At 42.7% G+C, this 23,466-nt stretch overlaps 1 protein-coding gene across 1 annotated transcript in view; it reads right to left on the bottom strand.

Annotated features, from left to right (window-relative positions):
- The window catches only part of NUP153 (nucleoporin 153), a 70,696-nt gene that overhangs the window by 12,530 nt on the left and 34,700 nt on the right, over nt 1-23,466 (bottom strand). Inside the window, exons 10-18 of the mRNA XM_060244242.1 lie at nt 22,083-22,132; nt 20,468-20,597; nt 18,144-18,281; nt 16,463-16,555; nt 15,267-15,357; nt 14,699-14,806; nt 8,509-9,132; nt 5,747-5,941; nt 1,098-1,955 (exon numbers count right to left, since the gene is read on the bottom strand). Of these exons, the coding sequence (XP_060100225.1) occupies nt 1,098-1,955; nt 5,747-5,941; nt 8,509-9,132; nt 14,699-14,806; nt 15,267-15,357; nt 16,463-16,555; nt 18,144-18,281; nt 20,468-20,597; nt 22,083-22,132 (2,287 nt within the window). The remainder of the gene's footprint in view (nt 1-1,097; nt 1,956-5,746; nt 5,942-8,508; nt 9,133-14,698; nt 14,807-15,266; nt 15,358-16,462; nt 16,556-18,143; nt 18,282-20,467; nt 20,598-22,082; nt 22,133-23,466) is intronic.

Genomic DNA, 23,466 nt, shown 5'->3' with positions numbered 1-23,466 from the left:
CTATTTCCTCCATTGACTGAGGCTTCTCCCTTGGGGAAGAAGGGGAGGAGGGACAGCTTACTTTGCCAAGTTCTCTCAATCGCCAAACAGAGCTACTGAGCCAAGCCTCTCTTCCTTCTAGTGGCTGAGGCTCCTCCCCTTCCCGGTCCCCTGAGAAAGGAAGGAAAGAGCCAGAGCTTTCTTTGCCCAGTTCCCTGGATCCCATGGGAGAAATACAGAGAAAGCGCCTTTAAGACCAATGAGTGCTAATGTTTTAAGTTTGTTTTTTAAACAATTAAATTGTGCTTGTCTGTGTCCTTTATAAAGTTCATATCCCTGCTACCTAATCCTAAATAGGTACACACATGGCCCGGTCCAACATGGCCTGGCCCAATATCTCATTTATGTCAGATCTGCCCTCATAACAAATGCGTTCGACACCCCTGCTCTAAACAATACAAGCCCATTAGGAAACATTTTTTTACACAGCCTTTCATTCAGCAGATAGGCTATCAGCAGTTGCCCAGAAAGCATGATAGATCATTTGATGAGCATACATCAAGATTTGAAAGACCTCCTGTAACAACACTCTGATCTGAAGAACTAGGTTTGTTTCCCTGTTTCTCCACAGGAATCCTGCTGGGTGACCCTGGTTCAGTCACAGTTTTCTCAGAACTCTCTCAGCACCATTTACCTTGCAAAATGCCTGTTTTGAGGAGGGACAGAGAAATATGGGATATAAAAACCAACTCTTCCCAGTTATGCAACCAAAACTCTGGAACTCTCTTCCCAAAGAGGTCCAACTATCCCCTTCTGTTGCCATCTTCCCCCAGCATGTGAGGACTTTTCTGTTTCATTCGACATTCCTTCAGTGATCCCTCCTTCCAAACCAACATTTTAATTGTTTTTATCTCCTGTATTTTAACTTTTTAGAATTATTTTAATGGCGTGTGTTGGGGGGGGGTGTTTAATAGTTTTCAAATGTGATTTTATCAGGTACTCAACTATTAGCTGCCTTGGTGGTTCCTGTGAGCACAGAAAGACAGGATATAAATTCTGTAAATAACATAAATTAATAAAATAGAACTTGAAAACTCAGGGGATTATTTTACACCTACCTGCAGGGTTGGCTTGTGCACCAAATGTAAAAGCTGTCTTTGTTGGTTGTTCCGCTTCTTTCTCTGCTGGTTTTGCCAGGTTGAAACTAAAAGCAGGCTTGGCTGTGCTGTCGTCTTTGGTTTGTTCCGCCTTCCCAAAGGCAAAGATGGGCTGGGCCTTTGCCTCTTCACTCTCCGCTTTCTTCCCGAACACTAATGGATTTGAAGGGGCCGCCGCAGTCTCCTGTTTGTCATCTGTCCTTCCCAAAACGAGCTGCGGGGCAGCCGCTGATTCCACGCTGCCAAAAGCGAACCCACCTTTTGCCGAGGGAACCTCGTCTTTCTTCCCTTCTAGGTTCTTAAAGGAAAAGGAAATCGCCGCTCCTTCCTTTTCCTCTGCATTCCCAAACTTGAAGCCGCTTATTCCAGTTTTATTCTCCGATGAAGATACCGAAGCTGTGCCAAAACTGAAACCTCCAAGAGCAGGCTTGTTAAGTCCTTCTTTCTTCTCTTGCTGCCCGAGGCTAGCTATTCCAAACTGAAACCCTGTGCTGGATGTACTGGCAGCACCAGAGGGAAGTCCGAAGCTGAAGCCGCTGCTGCTCTTGCTCTCTTTCGAGCTGTCCTCTGATTTAGACTCCCCTGGAAAACTTCCCAGCGTGGAGCCCTCAGTTTTAGAGATCTTAAATCCTCCCGTCATGGAGCTTCCCGGATCTGACGCAAGACCAAATTTAAATCCCGTTTGCTCTCCAAACTTGAAGTCTTTCCCTGTGCTTCCCAGTGTCTGAGGCGATTCTGAAGAGGATGACTGAATACCAAACTTAAACGAAGGAGCAGATGGGGCTGAGGAAGCAGCAGCGGAAGTAGCAGTACTAGGACCTGAAATTTAAAACAAAACAAAATGGCATGCCAGGTCTGTACTACAAACATAACTGAAGGTTCTGTATTGTAAAAACCATGCCCAGTTAAGTCCTAGCATCGTAGGCCAATTTGAGTGCAGAAAATATCTGCTTAGGTGAATCTCTCTGTCTTCATTGTGGCAGGATTCCTTTTGGGTTGGGTCTCTTTATGAAATTGACAACAAGAGTTCTAAGCTGTAAACACCTTAAGCATTCAGACTGCTCTCAACAGCATAGGCTGAGAATCTGTCAGTGTGTGAAAGTTGAAGCTGTCTCAGGAAAGGAATAGCCTTATTTGGTAGGAGCCTTATATGGTATTGCAGGAAGCAAGATACAGCTGGAGATTGTTGACATATATAAGATAAGATGCAGAAGTTCTAGAGCAGGGTCGTGACCTGGTACTGGGCCATGGAAGCCTCACTACTAGGTCACAAGAATAGCCAAAGCTAGCCCCGCCCCCAGCATAGCTAGCCCCGCCCCATCTCTGTGTTGTGCAGAGAGGAGCTGGGCTGCCTCTCCTTCCTTCTCCCCCGCTCCCAGTGTTTGTGAGAAAAACTGGCATCCGCTGGCACTTTAGATCCATGAAGTGTTCTTCAAGGTTTGAGCTTTCATGTGCCTTTGAGTATGTTCTTTTGGGGAGATTTCCCCCGGAGACCTAAGCGGCAAAGAAGGGGGGGGGGTTAGCTGAAAGGGGCAGGGAGTGGACATTCTAGTAGCTATTTTTTTTTACCCAACGACCCCTGGGCAGAATTTTTGCTGGCTGGGGTCATCTAAAGACGAGCAAGGCTTTTTTTTTCTTTGCCCCCTCCCTTTTTTTCTTTCTTCCCCTCCATGTGATGCTCTGTCTGTATTCTTGGTGCTGGGAGAGGGGGGAAGCAACAGTGGGAGGGCTTCTAGTGCCCTGGCCCCACTGGAGGACATTCTGGTGCTTTTTGGGCATTGTATGAGGGAATTTTGGACTGGATAGTCCACTGGCCTGATCCAACATGGCTCCTCTTATGTTTATGTTCTTTCTTTCTATGTCTTTCTTTTCCTTTCCTTTCCTTCCATTTCATTCTTTCCCTTTCTCTTTCCTTTCTTTCCTTCCATTTTTACTGGATGAAACTTTTCTGTTCATCATACTGTTGTTACAAACATAGGAGCTCTGCCAATGAAAAGTTGGCACCCCCAGATGTACCCAGCAGGCCTTCTATAAGATTTCTGTGAGAGTGAGAGGTGTGGAGCAGAAAGAGATTATTGGAGATTACTGCGGTACTGGAAGTGATGGTACAATAAACTTGGCACCATTTTATTGGTCCTGCTTTTGGTCTGACACCAAAATTAAACTCCTCCTGTAGATATTAAAATGGATGAAAGAAGTTCACTGGCTAAGTATCTGCACAACAAGTTGCTTTTAAAGACATGGGAAACACAGCCAGTAAAAAGCTGCAAGCCCCTCATAAATATCCTTTTTGTGATAACTGCATTAAAGCTTATATGAACATATAACTTGAAATTAATTCCTTAACTGCAGTACAATTCTCTGCTACCTTTCACAGCAATTTCCCAGTGTTTCAACCAACGAAAAGTAAGAAAAGCAGAAGCAAAAGGTCCCAGGTTCAATGCCTGGCATCTCCAAAAAAGGGTCCAGGCAAATAGGTGTGAAAAACCTCAGCTTGAAACCCTGGAGAGCCTCTGCCAGTCTGAGAAGACAATACTGACTTTGATGGACCAAGGGTCTGATTCAGTAGAAGGCAGCTTCATATGTTCAAAAATAGCTGTTGAAAGATTTTCTTGAAACCAAGCAAGCTTGGTTGTAGCTTGAGGCAGAGTTCCAGTAGTAGCAGCTGAAGGAAGGGCCTACTAAATGTGTCAGTATATTCTGAAGTAGAGCAGCTGCCAGGGCCCAGTGTGGGTGGTACACAGTGCTGGCAATCCTGATGGCAATGGCAACAGCATTCCCAATTGCATACACTGGTCAGTGCTGTTGAGGAAGGTATGTGTAGGTGGTGCAGGCAACTGAACATGGGCATTAGAAGTGCTTGCAAGCTGGAGAAGAACACACAAACAGATAGGTGCATGCAGGTGTGGGGATGGAAAGAGGACTGCCCACTTTCCATCCTCATTTTGGCTCAGCATGAGTTTGAGAGATTATTCTGAAAATGAATTTACTTCAGAAGAAGAGGCAGGTTTGGGGGAGTGCCCTGGAAGTGACATCACTTGGCCCTTGACACCACAGGAAATGACATGATTCCTGTCTCCTGGCTCCACCCCCAAATTTTAGTGGGCCACAAAGAAGTGTAAAAATAACCGGGCCATGGGAAAGAAAAGTTTGGAAAACCCTGTCCTAGAGATAAGTGATGTCAGTTTTCTGGGGAAAAGCCTTTAAAAGCTGTGGGATTTTGAGCAGAAGGGGCTGACCTGTGAGAGACAGGGGTCTCTCTGCCGGTCATGCCAAGAAATTAACAGCCTTTGTTGATTTCATGCTATCTCCTGTTTGAGGCCTCAAACATAGCGTAAATGTTAGAATATAGAACATAACTCTACTAGAGACTGGGGACTTAGGTTTTAAACGGGAAAATGTAACTAACAGGGTGAAGTTCCTGTTCGGACTTTTATTTTTCATTATGCTTTCTGCTTTATTGTAGAACTATGCTTTATGCTTGACTACCTTCTGTAACTGTGTAACTGCTTTCTGAAATGTACTAAAGTTTCTAAGCTGTTTTACCTCTCTGCCTGTATTTTAAGCCTGTCTAAAGGAGAAACTTGGAGTCTAATAAAGCCTATCTGTTATAAAGTGTGCATTAGCCTTCTGATAACTGCAGGCTGTTTTGGTTTCTGGGTTTTGGTTTTGTGTTGCTGAGGGTACAAAATAAATCCCGCAACATCCATCACCAGAACAAACTGCTGCACTTATGATAAGCCCAAGATAAGAAAGCACAAGACACATAAATACATCTAGCTGACAGTAAACTTTGTCACGTGTTCCAGGATTTCTATCCCACTTTTCTCCCCACTGAGAGGAACATCCTCTGAATGTATGAGGATGGTATAAGCACCACGGATTTATTTAGAGATACATGAAAAAGCTTATTGGAAGAATCATTTTGAAAAATACATATGGAAGTGCAATGGAAAGAACAAATAAGGTTTACTCACAACACCTTGCCTGAATTTTTTTTTAAAAGCATGCAAAAAAGAATGCAGCTTGTGGTGACTGGAAAATAAAATTTGACTGGCATAGAATTGCAAATGAGGAGTAAAGCGGGTATCTGTATGCAGGCAAGCTAAGCCCTGATACTCTCACCAGCAGAGAACAACATGATGGCACAGGAATCGTCTCTAAAGTTAGGGCGAAGGCAAGCGAGTAGCTTAGGGTTTAATGCAGAGGGAGAAGTGCTTAGACAGTGGAAGCTGGAAATTGGCCTCAGCAGAAATGTGCACCCGAAGTCCAATGTACACTGGCAAAGTATGCTTTAAACTGCCCGTCAGTGTACTGAACCACAATTTTCCACATAAGATGGCACTAACTGCATCTGTTAGCACCTCTTTCACTCACTGAATGCGTATGCCACTGAACGCAACCATGGCTGAAGCATCTCATCCAGGTTCCTGATCCAGCAATTGGGCACAAAATGGTGATTCTGCGCGAGTTTGGCTTGGCAGTGGAAGAACTAGCAGTGGGCAGAGAGGGAGCCTGCCTTTCCTATTCTTTGCAGGCAGGACTCAACAAAACAAATAGCACATCCAAGCTGAATGCTGTCTGAGAAGCTGTGTGGAGGCTTTACTTACCTTTCAGTTCCACCTTGCCGCCCGGCTTTGCGCTCTCACAAGCCACACATTTGGTGGCATCCGCTTTGTTCTGTACGAAGCAGGTCTCACAGTCCCAACTCCCTTCTGGCTTCTTGAATTTGTCTAAGCCCAGAAAGCCACCGGAAAGACTGGGCAAGCAGGAAGCACTGCTACTCACCACAGGAACCGACTCTCCTGGATAACGAAACAGTTATGTGAAAAACATTTTTTTACAGAATCATCGTCAAGTCCAAACACCACATCTGTCAAGGATCCGCCAGTGTGTATAAAGAAGTAAATATAAACAGTTGTTTTTTTCAGTGGCAGAAATCACATATATGACTTGATAACAAAACTTATTTAAGGATTACAGCATGACAGACCAGATAGAACAAACACACCATTAGCTGTAATAGCACACAAATGAAGAACAATTTTCATTAATGTCAATGACGACAGAATCTTGTTATATTTTTACACGACATTATTGCTTCTTAACATGGAGCATTAAAGCAATAGGCAAAGTACATAAAGTCCAATAAACAAAGAAATTAATTCACAAAGTCCATTATAAGTTCACACTCATTATAAGTTCACACTCAAATTTGAGAACGAATGAGTGTGAACTTATAATGGACTTTGTGAATAAATTTCTTTGTTTATTGGGCTTTATGTATACAACTAATAGCATGTTTGTTCTATTTGATAATAAAACCGGCAGATGTCATTCTAATCTCCTAAACCCAAGTCAGTGTGCTTCTTTTTTATTGTTTCCAACACGCTTCACTGTTTCCAATATCGTAGGGCTGCCAACTCCAGGTAGGAAAATTCCTGGAGATTTCGGGTTGGAGCTGGAAAGGGAAGGGACCTCAGGAGGGTATAATGCCACAGAATCCACCCTCCAAAGTAGCCATTTTCTCCAGGGGGAATGATCCCTGTAGTCTGGAGATCAACTGCAATTCTAGGAGATCTCCAAGCCCCACCCGGAGGCTGCCAGCTGTACTGATATGTAGCCTACTTTGGATTTGAACTGTTTTGCCCTGTGGACTAAAATGATGCTGATGACACCTACTTGAAAAGTGCAAGAGAAACATGCAGCACCATCCTATGCATACATATATATTTATCTGAAAGCAGGTTCTGCTGAATCCCATAGAATTTACTGCTAATCAAAAGACACACAAGGTGCGCAAGAATCGTCTAGGCTATTCTGCACTTTTAGAAAGCTACCGTAACTGGCAACCCAGGGTAGGTGCAAACACTTGAGTCTGTGTGTTAGTTAGGCTTTCGGAGTGATGGTGGGGGAGAAAAAAGGGTACTGCAAAAATAGGCTACTTTTCATCATCATCATAGGAGTTCTGAAGTCAGCTTGAAATGCAGCAGTATCTCCAGTGGGATTTGTGTGGATCACAAGAAATCTTTTTCAAGATGACACGCTATCCAAAAATTAATTCCCACCACCTGTGCAGTACTATAAGAGCTACGATGTGGACACTCCCATCCAGGGCTTTTTTGGTAGCTGAAACTCCTTTGCATATTAAGCCACACCCGATGTAGCCAATCTTCCAAGAGCTTACAGTAGGCCCTGTACTTAGAGCCCTGTACTTACAATCTTCCAAGAGCTTACAGTAGGCCCTGTACTCTTGGAAGACTGGCTACATCAGGGGTGTGTGGCCTAATATGCAAAGGGATTCCTGCTACAAAAAGAGCCCTACTTCCATCTGAAAAACCATGGGAGACTTGCCATAATACATCTGTTTCAAGAATTACTATGAAGAGCTTTATTGGCACCTCTTTTTCCTTTCTGTTTTAAAGGCGCTTAATCTATAATCTAACACTTTAACAGTGTAATCCTAGACAGCGTTATACTCTTCCCTTTCTGCCGGAGTAAACAGACCTAGAAGTGTGTTGATCTGTTTAGGATTGCACTGTAGAATATTTTACTACCAAAAAGTCATATTAGGAAGGTAACCTTGCCCTTTAACATGGGCTACTCAGAGATCAAGAGAATCAAACAGGAGTTCATGACAGACTGTCTAAGTTTGCTTGGACAAATGCAGTTAGAGGTGAGGATGGCACTCTTATTCTCACTGTGCCATGGGATTGATTTCCAAAAGACACAGGGATAATGCAATCCATAATAGAAATTATTTTTAAAAAAATGATCATACACAATTAATTATACTATATATTCTCTGTTTGCCTTCAACCTATGACACTGCTTGGACAGGGTGGTTAACTTTCAACACTCCTAAAGATGTAAAACTTGCCATGGAGATCATTCACTAATTTGCTCTTATTTTTTTACTAATTACTAATATTCTAATGGTAGCTTGAGCACTATATATGGGCAAGAAAGGAGGACAGAGATTGCAACACAGACTTCACAATTTGCTTCCACGTCTTAAAATTCCAAGTTACATTCAGAGGTATCCTATACTTTTTTCAGTGCAGGATAAAATGTTTAAACCGGGATGCATAAGAATATAAGAGAAGCCATGTTGGATCAGGCCAATGGCCCATCCGGTCCAACACTCTGTGTCACATGGTGGCCAAAAAAACCAAGTACCATCAGGAGGTCAACCAGTGGAGCTAGAAGCCCTCCCACTGTGTCCCCCAAGCACCAAGAATGCAGAGCATCACTGCCCCAGACAGAGAGTTCTGTCTGTAGCTAAAAGCCACTGATGGGCCTCTGCTCCATATGCTTATCCAGTCCCCTCTTGCATGTGCATGTAGTTTTTTTTAAAACGCTGCAAGCTCACCTGGTTTGTCAGACTGACAGGCTACACATTTGCTGTCCTCTGCCTTATTTGACACTAAGCACACAGAACACTCCCAAGCGCCTTTTGGCTTCTTGAATTTGTCCCCAAATCCCAAAGTGACTGCTGTATCAGAGTAGCTAGAAGAGGAAGACACCGTCGTCGTATTTTCCGTGGCCACAGGCAAGACGAGAGCTGGTTTTACTCCTGTTCCAGGTTTTGGTGTTTCACAGGCCACGCATTTTGTAGCTTCCGGTTTGTTCTGAACCAAACAAGTGTCACAGTCCCAAGTTCCAGCTGCTGTCTTGAACTTGTCTCCAAAGCCCTGTGTCCCTGTTGTAGAAACAGCGGATTTGGTGGCGATAGTTGTAGTCAAAGTACCAGAGTGTTTAGTACCGTCTGCGGCTGACACTTTTGCTGTCTGACAGGCTATACATTTACTGTCCGTCGCCTTGTTTTCCACCAGACATGCCTCGCACTGCCAATATGCTGATGTTTGTTTTGAAGTATCTCCAAGTCCCGAAGCAGCTGCCGAGAAGCTACTTATGGCCGGCCTTGTATAAACTACTGTGCTTGTTGTGACAGGTGGAGTAGCTGATGAGGAGTAAGTGGTCGGAGAGGCAAAGCCTAAGGAAAGAAAAACAAAAGGTGGCCTGAAGTCTTAACAAGCGCTTTCTTTTACAAGATGAGCAAACAAACTTGGAAGGATCGTTGCCAGTTCAATAAATGCTTGCTTGAACCAGCAGCATGTAGAAAAAAGCTACACCAAATGAACTGAGCTGCTTAATAGCCTCTCTCATATACTACGATTCGTGAGCTTGTTTTCAGACTGTTCACATGAGTCAAATCAAATCAAATTTAATATGGTCAGAGAGCCATCCGAAAAAGAAAGAAAAATAAGTAGTGGCATTAGAAAAACCAAGGTATACAATTCAGCTTGGGTACAATATAAAATGTTATACATAAAAATTTTAGTTCCCATATCTAGCTATAAAACAAGGTAAATTAAAGTATCACATAGATATTTAATTGTTTTCATCAATTAGTTATTTATGGCGTCTTATGGCTTGTACAGCAAATGTTGCTGCCTTCGTAGTAATTTCCTGGTTCTTATATGCTAAAATCTCATCTGGATAAAATCTAATATCTCTCCCTGGGAACTGGTCACAGAGAGGAACAATATAAGTCGAGCGAATGGTCTGATAAAGTTTACATTCAAAGAGAAAATGCTGTCCCGTCTCTGTTCTCCCATCTCTGCAAATACATAACCTTTCCTCAAAGGGGGGGCCTTTTGTATTTACCTATAAATAAATATAATCTATCACACTGCAAAAAAAAAAAAATGTATTATTATTATTATTACCTTCTGTGACCACTGAGTCTGAGTCATCTGTAACGCACAAAGAATAGTTTATTCTAACTGCAGTGTTTAGGTGTTCATATAATTCTGTATGTTCTGGGAAGAACTCTTGTGACTAAACGTAGGGAAGGAGGCAGTGATATTAGCCCTGGCGGAAGCACAGAAGCTGCACTGAAAACCTGGAAAGCTCTGCTCAAGCATTCATGCTGGCACACTTGGAGCTGTTATTCAGACATGTACAAAACACTGCTCCAAAGGAAGCCTTAAAAACTAATTCATAAATGAAAACAAAAAAAGACACGTCTTTAAAAACTAAGGGCCGGGCTTTTTTTTTTTGAGCAGGAATGCACAGGAACGCAGCTCTGGCACATGGGGTGTGGCCTAATAAGCAAATGAGTTCCTGGTGGGCTTTTTTCCCTACCCAAAAAGCCCTGTGTGAAACAATAGTGACATTGGGGATGTGTCCTAATATGCAAATGAGTTCCTGTTGGACTTTTTCTACAAAAAAAGCCCTGCCTAAGGGTGTCTACTTGGAAATAAGGTCTTGAAGGGTGAGGCAAGAGAGGAAAAAAACTCCCCAAAGCCAAGGAATTCAAGTCAACAATTTCAGAAAAGACCAGCAACAGCGTAAGAGAACTCTGCTGTTTCATTAATGTATTTATCTGATATCTTGTCTCCCTTCCACTACAATTATGTTTGCCCCGTTGTTCTAAAGATACTTTAACCAATAAGGCGGGTCTTAGATTAATTGAATTCTGCATAGCACACAATGCTATAATATTTAATGGTCTCTCCAAATTTCCGGCTGCAACTGATTTTACTTTTTTTTCCACACAGGGTTGCAGTGTGATAGATTTTTGTTTGCGTTTACCCAACCTTCTGTCATCTATTGATAACTTTTACATTGATTTGCGCATGGAAAGTGCCCACTTGCCCCTAATTCTATCTGTAAAACTGGATCTGGAGGTTAATATGGTATCATCTTCCCAATCTGTGAAGGCCTCTGAGAATGTTCTAAAAAAAATCAAGTGGTCCCCGGCCCTAGAAAGGGAGTTTTCTTCCCTCTTTGGCTCTGAAGCACTGTGCAGATTAAGGGATTCAATCATAAATTCCAATTCAGATGATACAATCCTTTCATGATTCTCATTATTAACTGATTACTGTAAAGCTAAACCTGTGATCCTGTCTAGGTCCAGTTTCTCTAGCTGGTTTGATACAGATTGTTTAGCTTGGAAACAAGAACTGAGAGCACTATTTAAAGAGGCCTGTCACTCCAAAGACCCAACAAAAATTAAGGCCTATATTGTTTGTAAGACAGCTTATTACATCTAAAAAGAAAGTTTTCTTTCAGAATAAATGGGACCAACTTTACCACTCGATAAAATCTAATGATAATAAGGCTTTCTGGAGAATCATTTCAGGTAATCTAAAAAACAATTCTGTTACTGACCCAAATATTTCTGCACAAACATGGGTTGATTACTTCTCTAACATTTTTGCTGCTCTATGTGTATCCCCTCCTATCTTAGCAAACCCCACAGTTACTGATATGCCAGTCTGGCCTCCAGTAACTCTAGAGGAAATCAGTGATTTATTGAAGGATTTAAAAGCGGATAAAGCACCAGGCCCTGATGGCCTTCCCGCTGAGGTATTCACAAAGTTTGCCGATTGGTGGCTCTTGCCCCTTGCAAAATTGTTCTCTTTCATTGATCTGCATGACTCCATCCCAGACTCTTGGCTTGATTTTATAATTATCCCAATTTACAAAAAGGGGGGGGGGGGGGTTGGAGTTACCAGAAAATTTCCGCCCCATTTGTTTATTATCTATAGTGGGCAAATTGTATGCCAAACATTTACAACTCCGATTAACTGACTTGATGCGCCTAGGCAACATCATAGGTCCTGAACAGATTGGCTTTTTCCAAAGGCAAATCTGCTATGGACCATTGCTGCACTCTGGCCTTCCTTGCTGAAAAATATATGCACACCGGGACAAAAAAATTATATGCTGCCTTCATCGACTTGAAGGGCGCATTTGATTCAATAGATAGAGCCCAACTATGGATTAAGCTAGGTTACCTGGGAATGGACCCTCGTCTGCTGTTTCTCTTGAGGAAACTTCATTCTAATACTTTTTGCCAAGTGAAATTTTCTTCTAGTGGTGACTTGACTTGCAAAATTCCAGTGTTAAAGGGGGTTAAACAAGGTTGCGTGCTGGCCCCACATCTTTTTTGAACCCTATTAATAGTCATCTGCCTAAACTAGCAGGCCAAGCAGTCCTCTTATTACTTTATGCCGATGATACTACCATCCTCTCTTGCACAAGTGTGGGCCTGCAAAGGTATATGAATGCCTTCTATGACTACTGTAATTGTAATTCACTCTCTATCAATTATGCCAAATCTTTTCAAGTTGCTGGCACCCACAGAGATGGTTTATTGGCAACTCAACAATTGAGCAAACAAAAAAATTTAAATACTTGGGGGTCACTTTTAACCACAAGTCAAGCTGGGTTTCACATTGTAACAACACCGTCAACTTGGCTAAATGTTCGGTTGCTCAAATTAAAGTTTTTCTTTGCAAGGGGCAACCAATTAGTTCCGGCAGCAATTAAGGTGTTCAAAGCTAAAACGCTAGCCCAAATTCTCTATGGTATCCCTATATGGATCTCAGCATTTGCCAGGAAAGTGGAGGGCATTCAAGCCTCATTCTTTAGGAAAATTCTTGGTATGCCAAAATGTGTGTCCTGCTTTGCTCTCTGCTCTGAAGTGGGTCAGTCTTTGGTGGAGACAAAAGCCTGGATTGCAGTGTTTAAATTCTGGCTCAAAATTCACTTTAGAACAGATCCTAACAGCCTTCTTGATTGTATGAAAAGAGACCCATATATTTCATCCTGGTCAGCAGTTCTTATGTCCAAACTTAACCAGTTGGGGATAGAGGTTGATGATTTTTTTACTTCTGTTGAGTCATATATCTTCAAATGTATTAAACTGAGACTGTTGGAGTTGGAGGACACAAAACTATGTCCAACAGACCCTTATATTTGCTCCCCAGCTTCCTTAGGTCTTTATGCTTTCTGCGGCAAAATGCCCCATTATCTATCAGACTTAAACATTCCAAGTCATCGCAGGGCATTTATGTTGGCTAGACTAAACGCATTTCCCTCCAAAGTTTTACAAGGGAGATATCATCGAGTTCCCTTAGGTGACAGACTCTGTTCCTGTGGAGCGAATATTCCTGACTCAATTCCGCATATATTGCTTGATTGTTCCTTTTATCATAATCTCTGTAAAGATTTATTTTGCAAGCTTTCTTTCTCCCCAGATTTGTCTATTTTGCCACCCTGTTATTATTTATTGAACGATACTGAGGGGGAGGTTAGCGAGGCTGTGGCAACATTTTTGGCTGACATCCTTAAATTTAAATCTGACCATGTATGAATGCATCTGTAAGCTTGGTTTCATTTTGATTTTACCTCCAATGTTTAAATTTTTATATTCTGTGTATTTTTTATTTGCAACTGTTATGCCATTAAAGGTTTGGTATGGTATGGTATCTTTGTCTTGGTGATTTTAAATTATAGGCCTTGAGTAGCTTGCAACATAAATGCAGCACATAAAATAGATTTCAAATTCAAAAGTTGTATCACATGCACAGTTCTGATAATTACCTAGTATGCATCTCATGAAAAAAAATTGCTAACTGAACTACTAGAATGGTGATTTTAGCTGCACCTGAACAAATTAGTAGGTGACAGGAAGATGGGCCTAGTCTTTTGCCTTGAAAACCCTAGCGGTCGCTTTTAAGAGATGGCTGCAACTAGATAGCAGTTTACAAGCACAGAAAACTGCAAAGCATTTTTTTTTAAATGAGGCATAAAAACAAAACACAAAAAGAACACCTGCCTTAAAATCCATAAATTTTAGGATGGATTCAATAAGGCATAAACAGAAAAATAAATCTGAGTATCTGTTCTACTTGCAGATGGGAATGTGCAAGATCTTATGCAACATCTCCTGCTCCCATCTAAGTCGGCTCATATGCACAATGACACATGTAAAACCTTGAGCAACAACTTCTGCCCTCTGCCACACTGTACTTCAGAGAGTCATTTTGAGAATGGAGAAGCTGTTAAGTTCACTTCCTGAAACCAAAAGATCAGCTGCGTAATATCTAGTGCAAGTGGAAATGCAGATAGGAATATAGTAAGTGACTTAGCACAAACAGCTACTACAGTTCTTTTCTTGCACTCCTGCTTGTGTAAATGTCTTCGTGTAAGTGGAAAGTTTTGCACTAGATCCAACTGGATATTTGAAATAAAAAAGGACCAGAACAGATTTTTTGTCCTCTGTCCAGGCGGGGAGATATAAAGAGTTGCAGGGGTTTTTCATATACTTGTTGATTTTCATACTTGGGAAAGGAAATGGGAGGAAACTGAGGTATCTATTTCTCCACAGATTCAGGTGAATGGGTACGTTGGTCAGAAGCAACAGAACAAGGTTGGAGTCCAGTGGCACCTTTAAGACCAACAAAGTTTAATTCTGAGTATAACCTTTTGTGTGCATGCACACAAAAACTTATACCCAGAATAAAACTTTGTTGGTCTCACAAAGGTGCCACTGGACTCAAACTGTGTTATATTTCTCCATAATACACAATAAACATCAGTCACTGCTGACTTTGGTTGCAACTGCCATGACACTCCTGGACAGCTTTAACATCAACTATGGGCTTACTTTAAGCTTGACTTATTCATGTCAAATTCTTGAAAGTTCATATAACTGCAACACACTGCCTGCTAATTAATATAGACCTTCCATCAACTCAACTTACCAGGACTCTTTAAAATATCCAGCACGCTCCCTTCTTTCAGGACTTTTGCAGGCTTAAATGGACCATCATACTCATCGTGCTCTCTCTTATTGCTGATGTTATTGACGGCTGAAGATATGAACAAGAAAATATTTGTTTCAGTAGGTTTTACTGAGAGTACTCAAGGATCACTCGCACTCACACTCTCTTAAGGGAAACCACCAGGTTTACAGAAAAATCAGATTTGGTTAAACATGCCCCCCCAACCAATTTGAGGGCAAGAAATCTCCTAAAGATTACTTGTGATATCTGCACCGAAACGCTGCATAAATCAAATCTTTGGCATTTAGATGTTATTTTGGAGACCAGTTCCCATAGGCTATAATGCAGAATTGATCCATGGGTATCTGGGGCTCGGTGTGTGTGTGTGTGTGCGTGTTTGAGGTACCTGTACCAAATTTTCTGCACAGCTGCTGGTGCCTCTAAAACTACAACATAATACAAAATCACATTAACAAGTTGCTAAAATATTCCAAGCAATCCTACTTCTCTGTCGAAGAATTTTTGTCTAATTGTGTAATTTAATTACCTGCATTAATTAGAGGCATAACTGGAGTATCCTTGGGTCCTGAAGGCTCAGATGATTTTGCCACAGGGACACTAAATTTAAAGCCACCAATCTGGCAAGAAAAAAAAAGTTACATGTGAAAAGAAGACAGTCTAGCTCAGGGGTGTCAGACATGCAGTTTGGGCCCCCAAATCAGGCCCCTGGAGGGCTCCTATTAGCCCTGAGCAACTGACTGTCATCTGCTTCCTTCTCCCTCTCTCTTGCTTCCTTCCGCATCAGTTTGCTTTGCAAGGTTTGCTCGATTGCACAGGAACTAAAGAGCAAAACCTCTGTTTTCTACATTGGCTGAGGCACCTCCCTTTGGGAGGAAGAGGGGGGGGAGGCAGAACTTGCTTTGCCAGGCTCTCTCAATCACACAGCAGAGCTACTGAGCCAAGCCTCTCTTCCTTCTATTGGCTAAGGCTCCCCCTCAGTTCCCTGGGGAAAGAAGGAAAGAGCCAAAGTTTCCTTTGCCCAGTTCCCTGGATCCCGTGGGAGAAATACAAAGAAAGCACCTTTAAGACCAATGAATGCTAACGTTTTAAACATGTTTTAAGTTTTTTAAAATATATATTTGTGTTTTTCTGTGTTCTTTATAAAATTTATATCTTTGCTACCTAATCTTAAATAGCCCTGACATGGCCTGTCCCAAACAGGTCTCATTTATGTCAGATCCGGCCCTCATAACAAATGAGTTTGACATTCCCAGTCTAGCTTGTCAATCTAGTGCCAAACACTGGATCCTAGGAGAAAATTAGAAAATGTTATGGAGTTGGTGGAGCAGATCTTCCTATAGAGCTGTCTCTGAAAATGTTTTGCTGAGGACTGAAGGACTTGCCTTTGAAATTAATAACATGAGCTGTGCAGGGAAGAGCTACAGTAAGGAGACAAAAGCGCCTCCTAATTTTGCTAGTAGAAGTCTGTCAGTGGAAGTGGGAGATGATTTTGCTCGATTTCCCCCGTTTTATTCAAAAGCATCTTTCATCTTGCAAAAAATAATTTGGGGGCTCCCAACGTACTGCTAGGGGAAGTAGGGAAGATCTGAAGCCCAACTCCTTTCTCCAAGAGCTCTTCAACAGGATTCAAGACAATGATTTTGAATATTAATGTGTCTTTTTCTCTCTATATTAACGCTATCTCTTTTTTTTATAAGTTTTACACATGCATTATTTACTTACAGACACGGGTGGCAGCACTTCTGCTTCAGTGGATTTTACAATTGGAGATGAAAATCTGAACACAGGACTGCTAGCATTACTGGCTGATTGCACCTGATAATTTTCAAAAGAATTAAGATTTTAAATAGCTCTACTGAGAGGGGGGGTTTTGCTGCTGGTTAACAGTGCAGGAAACAGACACATTGAAGCTTAGGAGGGGCCTAGATGATTTATGCACAACCAAGGTAGTTGTGTTTCTTTGACCCTAGCAGCCCACCCCCCCCTGACATGTTTTAGAGGCTCTCCAAAGTAGATCCTCCAACTTCGTTAATATTAGAACCTGGGAGCATCCAATGAAATTGTTCAGAAACAGATTCAAGACAGACAAGAGGAAACACTTCTTTACTCAATAAATACGTAACTGCGAAATGGACTGCCAGTGGAAGTAGTGATGACCACAAACACAGATGGTGTTAAGACAGGTTAATTAAGGGAGAGGTTCATCAAAGGCCATGAGTCATGATGAATACACAGAGGCAGCAAACCTCTGAAAACCAGTTCTAGGAGGCAACATAAGAGGAAGGCCTGTTTATTGGCTCTTCAAACAACCGGTAGGCTGCTGCGTGAAACAGAATGCTGGACTAGATGGACCACTGGCCTCAACTGACAGGCTCTCCGTATCTTCTGAAACAGAGAGAAATCTGGACAGCTGCTTTCTTTTTTAAAAATCACATGCTTTAGCATCTGCTAGAAAATACTAAACCAGTAAAGACATTGTCTAAAGATGCATTTTAGTTCGCATACTGGAATGAACGATTGCTGGATCCAGTATAGCCACCTGCGTTATTTTATGTGGATGACTGCATTTCTAACTGTTTTGTAATAAGAGGCATAACTGCAAAAGGCAGTCTGTGACATGACACATGTCTTTCAATCCTAGGCCTCTTTTTAAAAGCAGGGTCAACCCACATGTGCCAATGTTTACAGCAATATGAAAATACTTGTCATCAATGCCTACTCTATTTCTGATCTGCTAATACTGCAAGCGCTGTGACTGCCAAAAGTGGGGAAAAGAGCCAGTTTGGTGTAGTGGTTAACTGCGCAGACTCTTATCTGAGAGAGCCAGGTTTGATTCCTCACTCCTCCACTTACAGCTGCTAGAATGGCCTTGGATTAGCCATAGCTATCGCAGGGGTTGTCCTTGAAAGGGCAGCTGCTGTGAGAGCCCTCTCAGCCCCAGCCACTTCACAGGGTGGGGGGAAAAGATATAGGAGATTCAGAGGGAAGGGCGGTGTATAAATCTGCAGTCATCATCTTCTTCCCTCCCTTCATACAGTACCTCAAAACTATGAAGAAACAATTCTGCAACTTCCTTACACAACAAATACTGTAGCACTTAACAGGATTCAGCTTCTCTCCCTGGTATTTTAATTCACAATTGGGGAAACAAGACAATGAAGCTTACTGGGCAGTCAGAAAAAATTTAGCACTTAAAAACAGACTGCACCAAACAAGGAGGTCTTCCTCCCACGATTATGCAAGTCAGTGTAACACACAGAGATCTGAATTGGCATCTGTGCTCACAAAATTGGACATTTAAGTAAACTGGACCATAGAAGCATGATGGAACAGACTAGAACATGTTGACAGGATAGTGGACACTTAAGAGAGTAAAGCATGCAAAACCTTCAAAAAAAATTACCTTTTTAGGTATTGATTGTGCAGAACTGACAGGTGAAGATGAAGCAGCAGTGCTGGAAAGAGGGCCAAAGTTGAAGTTTGGCAATGAGGACATGCTGATGGGTAAAACTATTTCTGGTAGTTCTGGCACCTCCATCTCCTGAAACTGTGCAGTTAAAAGTTGAAAAATAGTGTCATTAGAAGGGATACCCCACCCCCGCTCAGCCCACTTCTACAGAAAAGATGAAAGCAAAATAGCTGATTATGAAACCTTTCTGAATGTAAGCCCTGAAATACTGGAGTGTATCCAACTGTCCTCCAAGTAGCTTTCTTTCCCTCTTAAGCAGCTCATCCTCCAGTCGGAGAGCCACTTTAGTTGAAGGAAGGCTTCAAAACTGAGTAAAAAGGGAATGGGGGGAGAATAAATATTTTAATAAATTAATAAATTAATAATTCTTGCTCAGTGGAGTAGTAAGATAGGGATCCATCCTGCTATTTAAAAAAAAACAAATAGGGAAAGACAACTGTCAGAGTGTATGAAAGTTTGAATAATACAGGATGTTGTTACTTTACAGCTCATGTCTTTCAGTTCTGGCTGCTGCAGCAAAATCAAAGTCTTCTTCTGAGCAACCACAGCAACCATGTGCCACCCAAACAGGCATCAAGTGACTACTTTTAGCTGGGGGACATTTGGACCAAACAGCATCAAATGCACCTATAGGAGTCACATGCTGCCCTTGTTACAGCACCAAGAGATGAATTCCCCAGTTTTAAAAATGATTCCAGTTTCAGCCCAAACAGCAGTTTGGCCTCCTTCCCCCATGCCCTGGCCCAAATTCTGTGCTCTGTCTAGTGCAACACGTCCAGGCTTGGAACGACTTCATTTTAATGACTAATACATTGTTGGGAAGACTGCCAAGAATGAGAAATACAACTTTGCTCAGTATTTAACAAGGTTCTGTGTTAACTGTCTTGGGTCAAACCTGCCCACAGTCTACTAAGAGCTATTTGCATCCCACCATTTATATCTGTGCCTATTCTCACCTTGCAGAATAAGAAAAACAGGTTGCTTACTTGTAACTGATGATCTTGAATGGTAATCTGTGCATTCACACCCATGGGGATATAGAGCGTGATGCTCCAAGAGCCTGAAGAGAGGATTTTCGCACCCGTTTCCAGTGTCATGTTCAGGGGCTCCACAGTGCACACTCACCAGAAGGGGCACAAGGATCCCACCAATTCCCACTGACTGTTGAAGCACTGTGAGTTGGTCTGACTGGCCTCCTTCAACCCCGGAGAAGTGGAATGTAATATCCACTGCGTTAGGTCTACCTCTCTTTCAAAATCGGATCGGTTGTGAAGGTGTAAGTTCACCTGGTGTCTGTTCAAGACAAACAAGTGAAGTCAGCAGCCAGAGGGGCGGTACCAACAGCAGCTCTGGGGTGCAGGGAGGGGAAGGAGATTTCTGTCAAGGACTCTGTTTTTGATTAGTCTTTCTTATGCTTTCCACTCCCTGTCGTGCTTATGCTCCTTGGTCTCCCTCGTTTCTTAGCAGGAGCAGAGGCATCCGAATCAGGGGCTGGGGTTGGGCATTTCTGCACCAATTGGTTGGCATCAGATAAGGTCACAGCTAAAGGTGTGGAAGTTGTCGTTGAGATGGATGATGTGTGGCTTGAATTGCCTTGTGATGCAGCCATGTTTGGGACTGAAAGACTATTTGAGGAGCATGGTGCGAAGTCTCACAGCCCGGTTTTTTTGCGGGTTTGTTACGAGAAGTTTTGGCGGTGGACGCAGAGGTCTGTACGGTGGGCTTCCCAAAGGCACAGGAGACAGAGGAAATGTCCATTTGATGGGGTGATCTTACTGCTACACTTTAAGCACCTCTCTAAAAATCCCCAGCACTTGCCCATAAACCGCGGGAAGTAACGCTGTGAGAATGAACGCGGGTATTTGCTGATGAACGGCGGGGGTGGGTGGAATGCGTCCTACTGTCCCAAAGGAGTGCTTGATGGAAGAGTCCAGATTCCCTTAAAGATGTTTATCTCTTACAGTAATGATGAAAGAAGAGTCCAATCGAAAAACCAACAGAAGAGAATATGAAGAGAAAAAATGAGTACCAACCAAGTTGAAGAAGAAGGTCTTATCTGAATGGTGGTTGGAAAAGAACTGGCAGGATCCTCATGCTTTTTCCGGTGAGTGTGCACGGTGAAGCCCCTGTGCATGACACTGGAAAGGGGCGTGAAAATCCTCTCTTCAGGCGCTTGGAGTACTGATCAGGATCAGTGCAGGTGCACTATATTCCCATAGGTATGAAGCACAGAGACTATGAGGAAGATGTATTCTTACCTCCTCCTCTCGTGCAGATTTTGATACATAGTGGACACCTCTTTCCCGCCTCATCTTGCCACTTCCGCTTCCTGAAGCTGGAGGTAATCCATTGGATGCAGAAGTTCTGAATTTAGGGGTTGAGACATTCCTAACAGAGAATTAATACATATTATATAGTTTTATAAAACTGGTAAGGTCAACTCTGCAAACAAAACCATCCAAAAAACTGATGCACACGGAAGCAACCTGTTGACTGCAACAAATATATAACATGTGGAACCCACAAAGACTTGCAGGAGGTAAAGAAAGAAATACTTTTCTTCCTTTCTCACAATACAAGAACTCGTGGGCACTCAATGAAATTGCTGAGCAGTCAGGTTAGAACAGATAAAAGGAAGTACTTCTTCACCCAAAGGGTGATTAACAAGTGGAATTCACTGCCGCAGGAGGTGGTGGCAGCTACAAGCATAGCCAGCTTCAAGAGGGGATTGGATAAACATCTGGAGCAGAGGTCCATCAGTGACTATTAGCCACAGCATATTGATGGAACTCTGTCTGGGGGCAGTGATGCTCTGTATTGTTGGTGCTTTGGGGGTGGGGGGGGCAACAGCGTGAGGACTTCTAGTGTTCTGGACCCACTGATGGACCTCCTGATGGCACCTGGGTTTTTTGGCCACTGGATGGGCCACTGGCCTGATCCAACATGGCTTCTCTTATGCTCTTATGAGGCATCACATTTCCCCCTTCCCTACTTTTCCCTTTCCTGAAAGCCCCCATAGCCTGTCTGTCCCCTTTACCTGCTTCACACTCACCTTCCCATACAACAGCTAATCTACATTTATCTGACCGGCATTCCCTCTCCCCACTCCAGCAGCCTCTATGTAGAAAAACTAGGGCCAGTTGTGTGGTGCCAGTCATTGGGCCAGCACCACTTCCATGGTAGGGAACCCTCAAGGACTTGTAGGGGGCATCTCCTCAGTTTCTCCTGTATCCGCCTCCCTGCACTATTGCTCCTTTACTTCCTCCTGATAAAAGTGTCTGAGCAGATATTTAACTGGGTAAGAAAGCTGCAAAGTCAATTCCCTTGGATGCACCAAGTATTTTAATGGAAATGTCCTTTAACATTTAAAAACCTAAAGATCAGAGGATTTTGTATTTTCCCCACAAACAGCTTAGAACAGTAAAGGGCGAGCTTACATAATCAGTCACGTGCTTCTCTAACTGTAGTCTGCGTAGCATGCAGACTTTTATTCCATTCCTCTATGGAAAAGGAAATGTGACTGCCCCTTCGCCATCACTCGTTTTGCCCTGTTTTTGAATATTCTGTATAATGATCGATCATTCATCGCCAGCTTTTACCACACTGCTTAACTCATCCTAATTAAACAACACCAACTGACACCTCCTTTTTCCTCTTCAGAACTGTACTTTATGAAATTATCAAATTTCAAAAAATTAAAAGTTGCTGTTTGTTTTAAGTCAACTCTTTCCAGTTACTATTGCATTTCAGAACTGTGCATATGTTCCATTAACTAGCTTTCAGAGGAGGAGACATACAGAAGTTACTAATGTAAAAAGCAAAAAAAACCACATTTACAATGGCTTCTTTAGGTCTAGTAAAGACTTCACATACCTTTCTGATAGTTCTCTTTGTTGTTCTGCTGGATTTTTCTCCCTCACTCCCTGTAAAGAAAAAAAAATATATACCACATGTTTCTTTTTTTTATTTCCACCCACCCCCTGATTTGTTATTCTTTTTTTGGGGAGGGGGGGAAAATGACTAAATATGAGTAACAAAAAGGCGCAGATTCTTGCTTACCTAAGCCCACTTCCCCCACGTTTTTTTCAATGGGTTGTGTAGCTGTACTCCTTGACTGCCCCCTGCTGTCTGAAGGCATCAAGTAAACCCCTCCAGGTATAAATCACCTTTCTTTATATCAGCAATGCCATGTGGTCCTTTTCTTGACTGTCCCGCTTAAAAACAGGTTGGTTACCTGTAACTCTTGATCTTCCAGTGGTCATCTGTGCAGCCACACAGATGCTGGAGAACACAGACCCGTCCTGAGAGATTGATTAGCTAGCCTCAGTCTTTTTGGCGCGCTTTCTCCCTTGCTCTGGGGAGCACGCAGCAACCACGCATGCCTGGAGCAAGGAGGAAGGTACTTCTCCCACTCAGCTTCTTCACACCACTACTGACAGAACTGAGAAGAAGTAGAAAGAATGAAACGCAGAAAAGCCAGCAGTGGGGAAGGCTGGGTGGGAATGTGTGACTGCCCAGATGACCACTCAAAGATCAAGAGTTACAGGTAAGCAACCTGTTTATCTTCTTCATGGTCTCTGTGCAGTCCCATACATGGCTGATTAGCAAGCTCCAAACACAGGAGGTGGGTGCTGGCAAGCAACAACAAGGTACACCCATACATACTTACAGGCATATACTCACAGACACATACCTGAAGGAGAGCTTAGTAGAAGACTGATCGGAGCACTGCCTGGCCAAAGGAGGTGTCTCGTCAGACATACATGTCAAGAGCATAGTGTGTAACGAAGGTGGTTGGTGAAGACCAAGTGGCTGCAGAGCAAATGTCCTCCAGGGGAACACCCTTGAGAAAAGCTGATGAGGTAGAGACAGCCTGGGTGGAATGAGACTTCAGCAATTCAAGCAATGGTTGTTTGACAAGTTCATAGCCGAGTGCAGTTGCCATAGTTACCCACTTTGAAAACCTCTGCATAGATATTTTGTTGTCCTGACGTGGCTTCCCATAAGCCACGAACATATTAGGGTCAACACGAAAGGGCCACATTCTGAACAAACAGAATGAAAGCGCTCGGCGAACATCCAGGGAGTGAAGCGTTCTTTGGCCATCATCCGAAGGATTGGGGGGAAAGGCAGAGAGCCCTGTAGACTGGGACAAATGGAAGGTGGAGACTAACTTCAGAAGAAAAGATGGGTCCTGTGGTAGAACAAATTTATCTTTATGGAACAAAGTATAAGGGGGATCATGTCTGAAAGCACA

Source organism: Heteronotia binoei, chromosome 7, assembly GCF_032191835.1.
Source record: "Heteronotia binoei isolate CCM8104 ecotype False Entrance Well chromosome 7, APGP_CSIRO_Hbin_v1, whole genome shotgun sequence".
NCBI lineage: Eukaryota > Metazoa > Chordata > Lepidosauria > Squamata > Gekkonidae > Heteronotia > Heteronotia binoei.
This window is presented reverse-complemented; position numbering and strand designations above follow the sequence as displayed.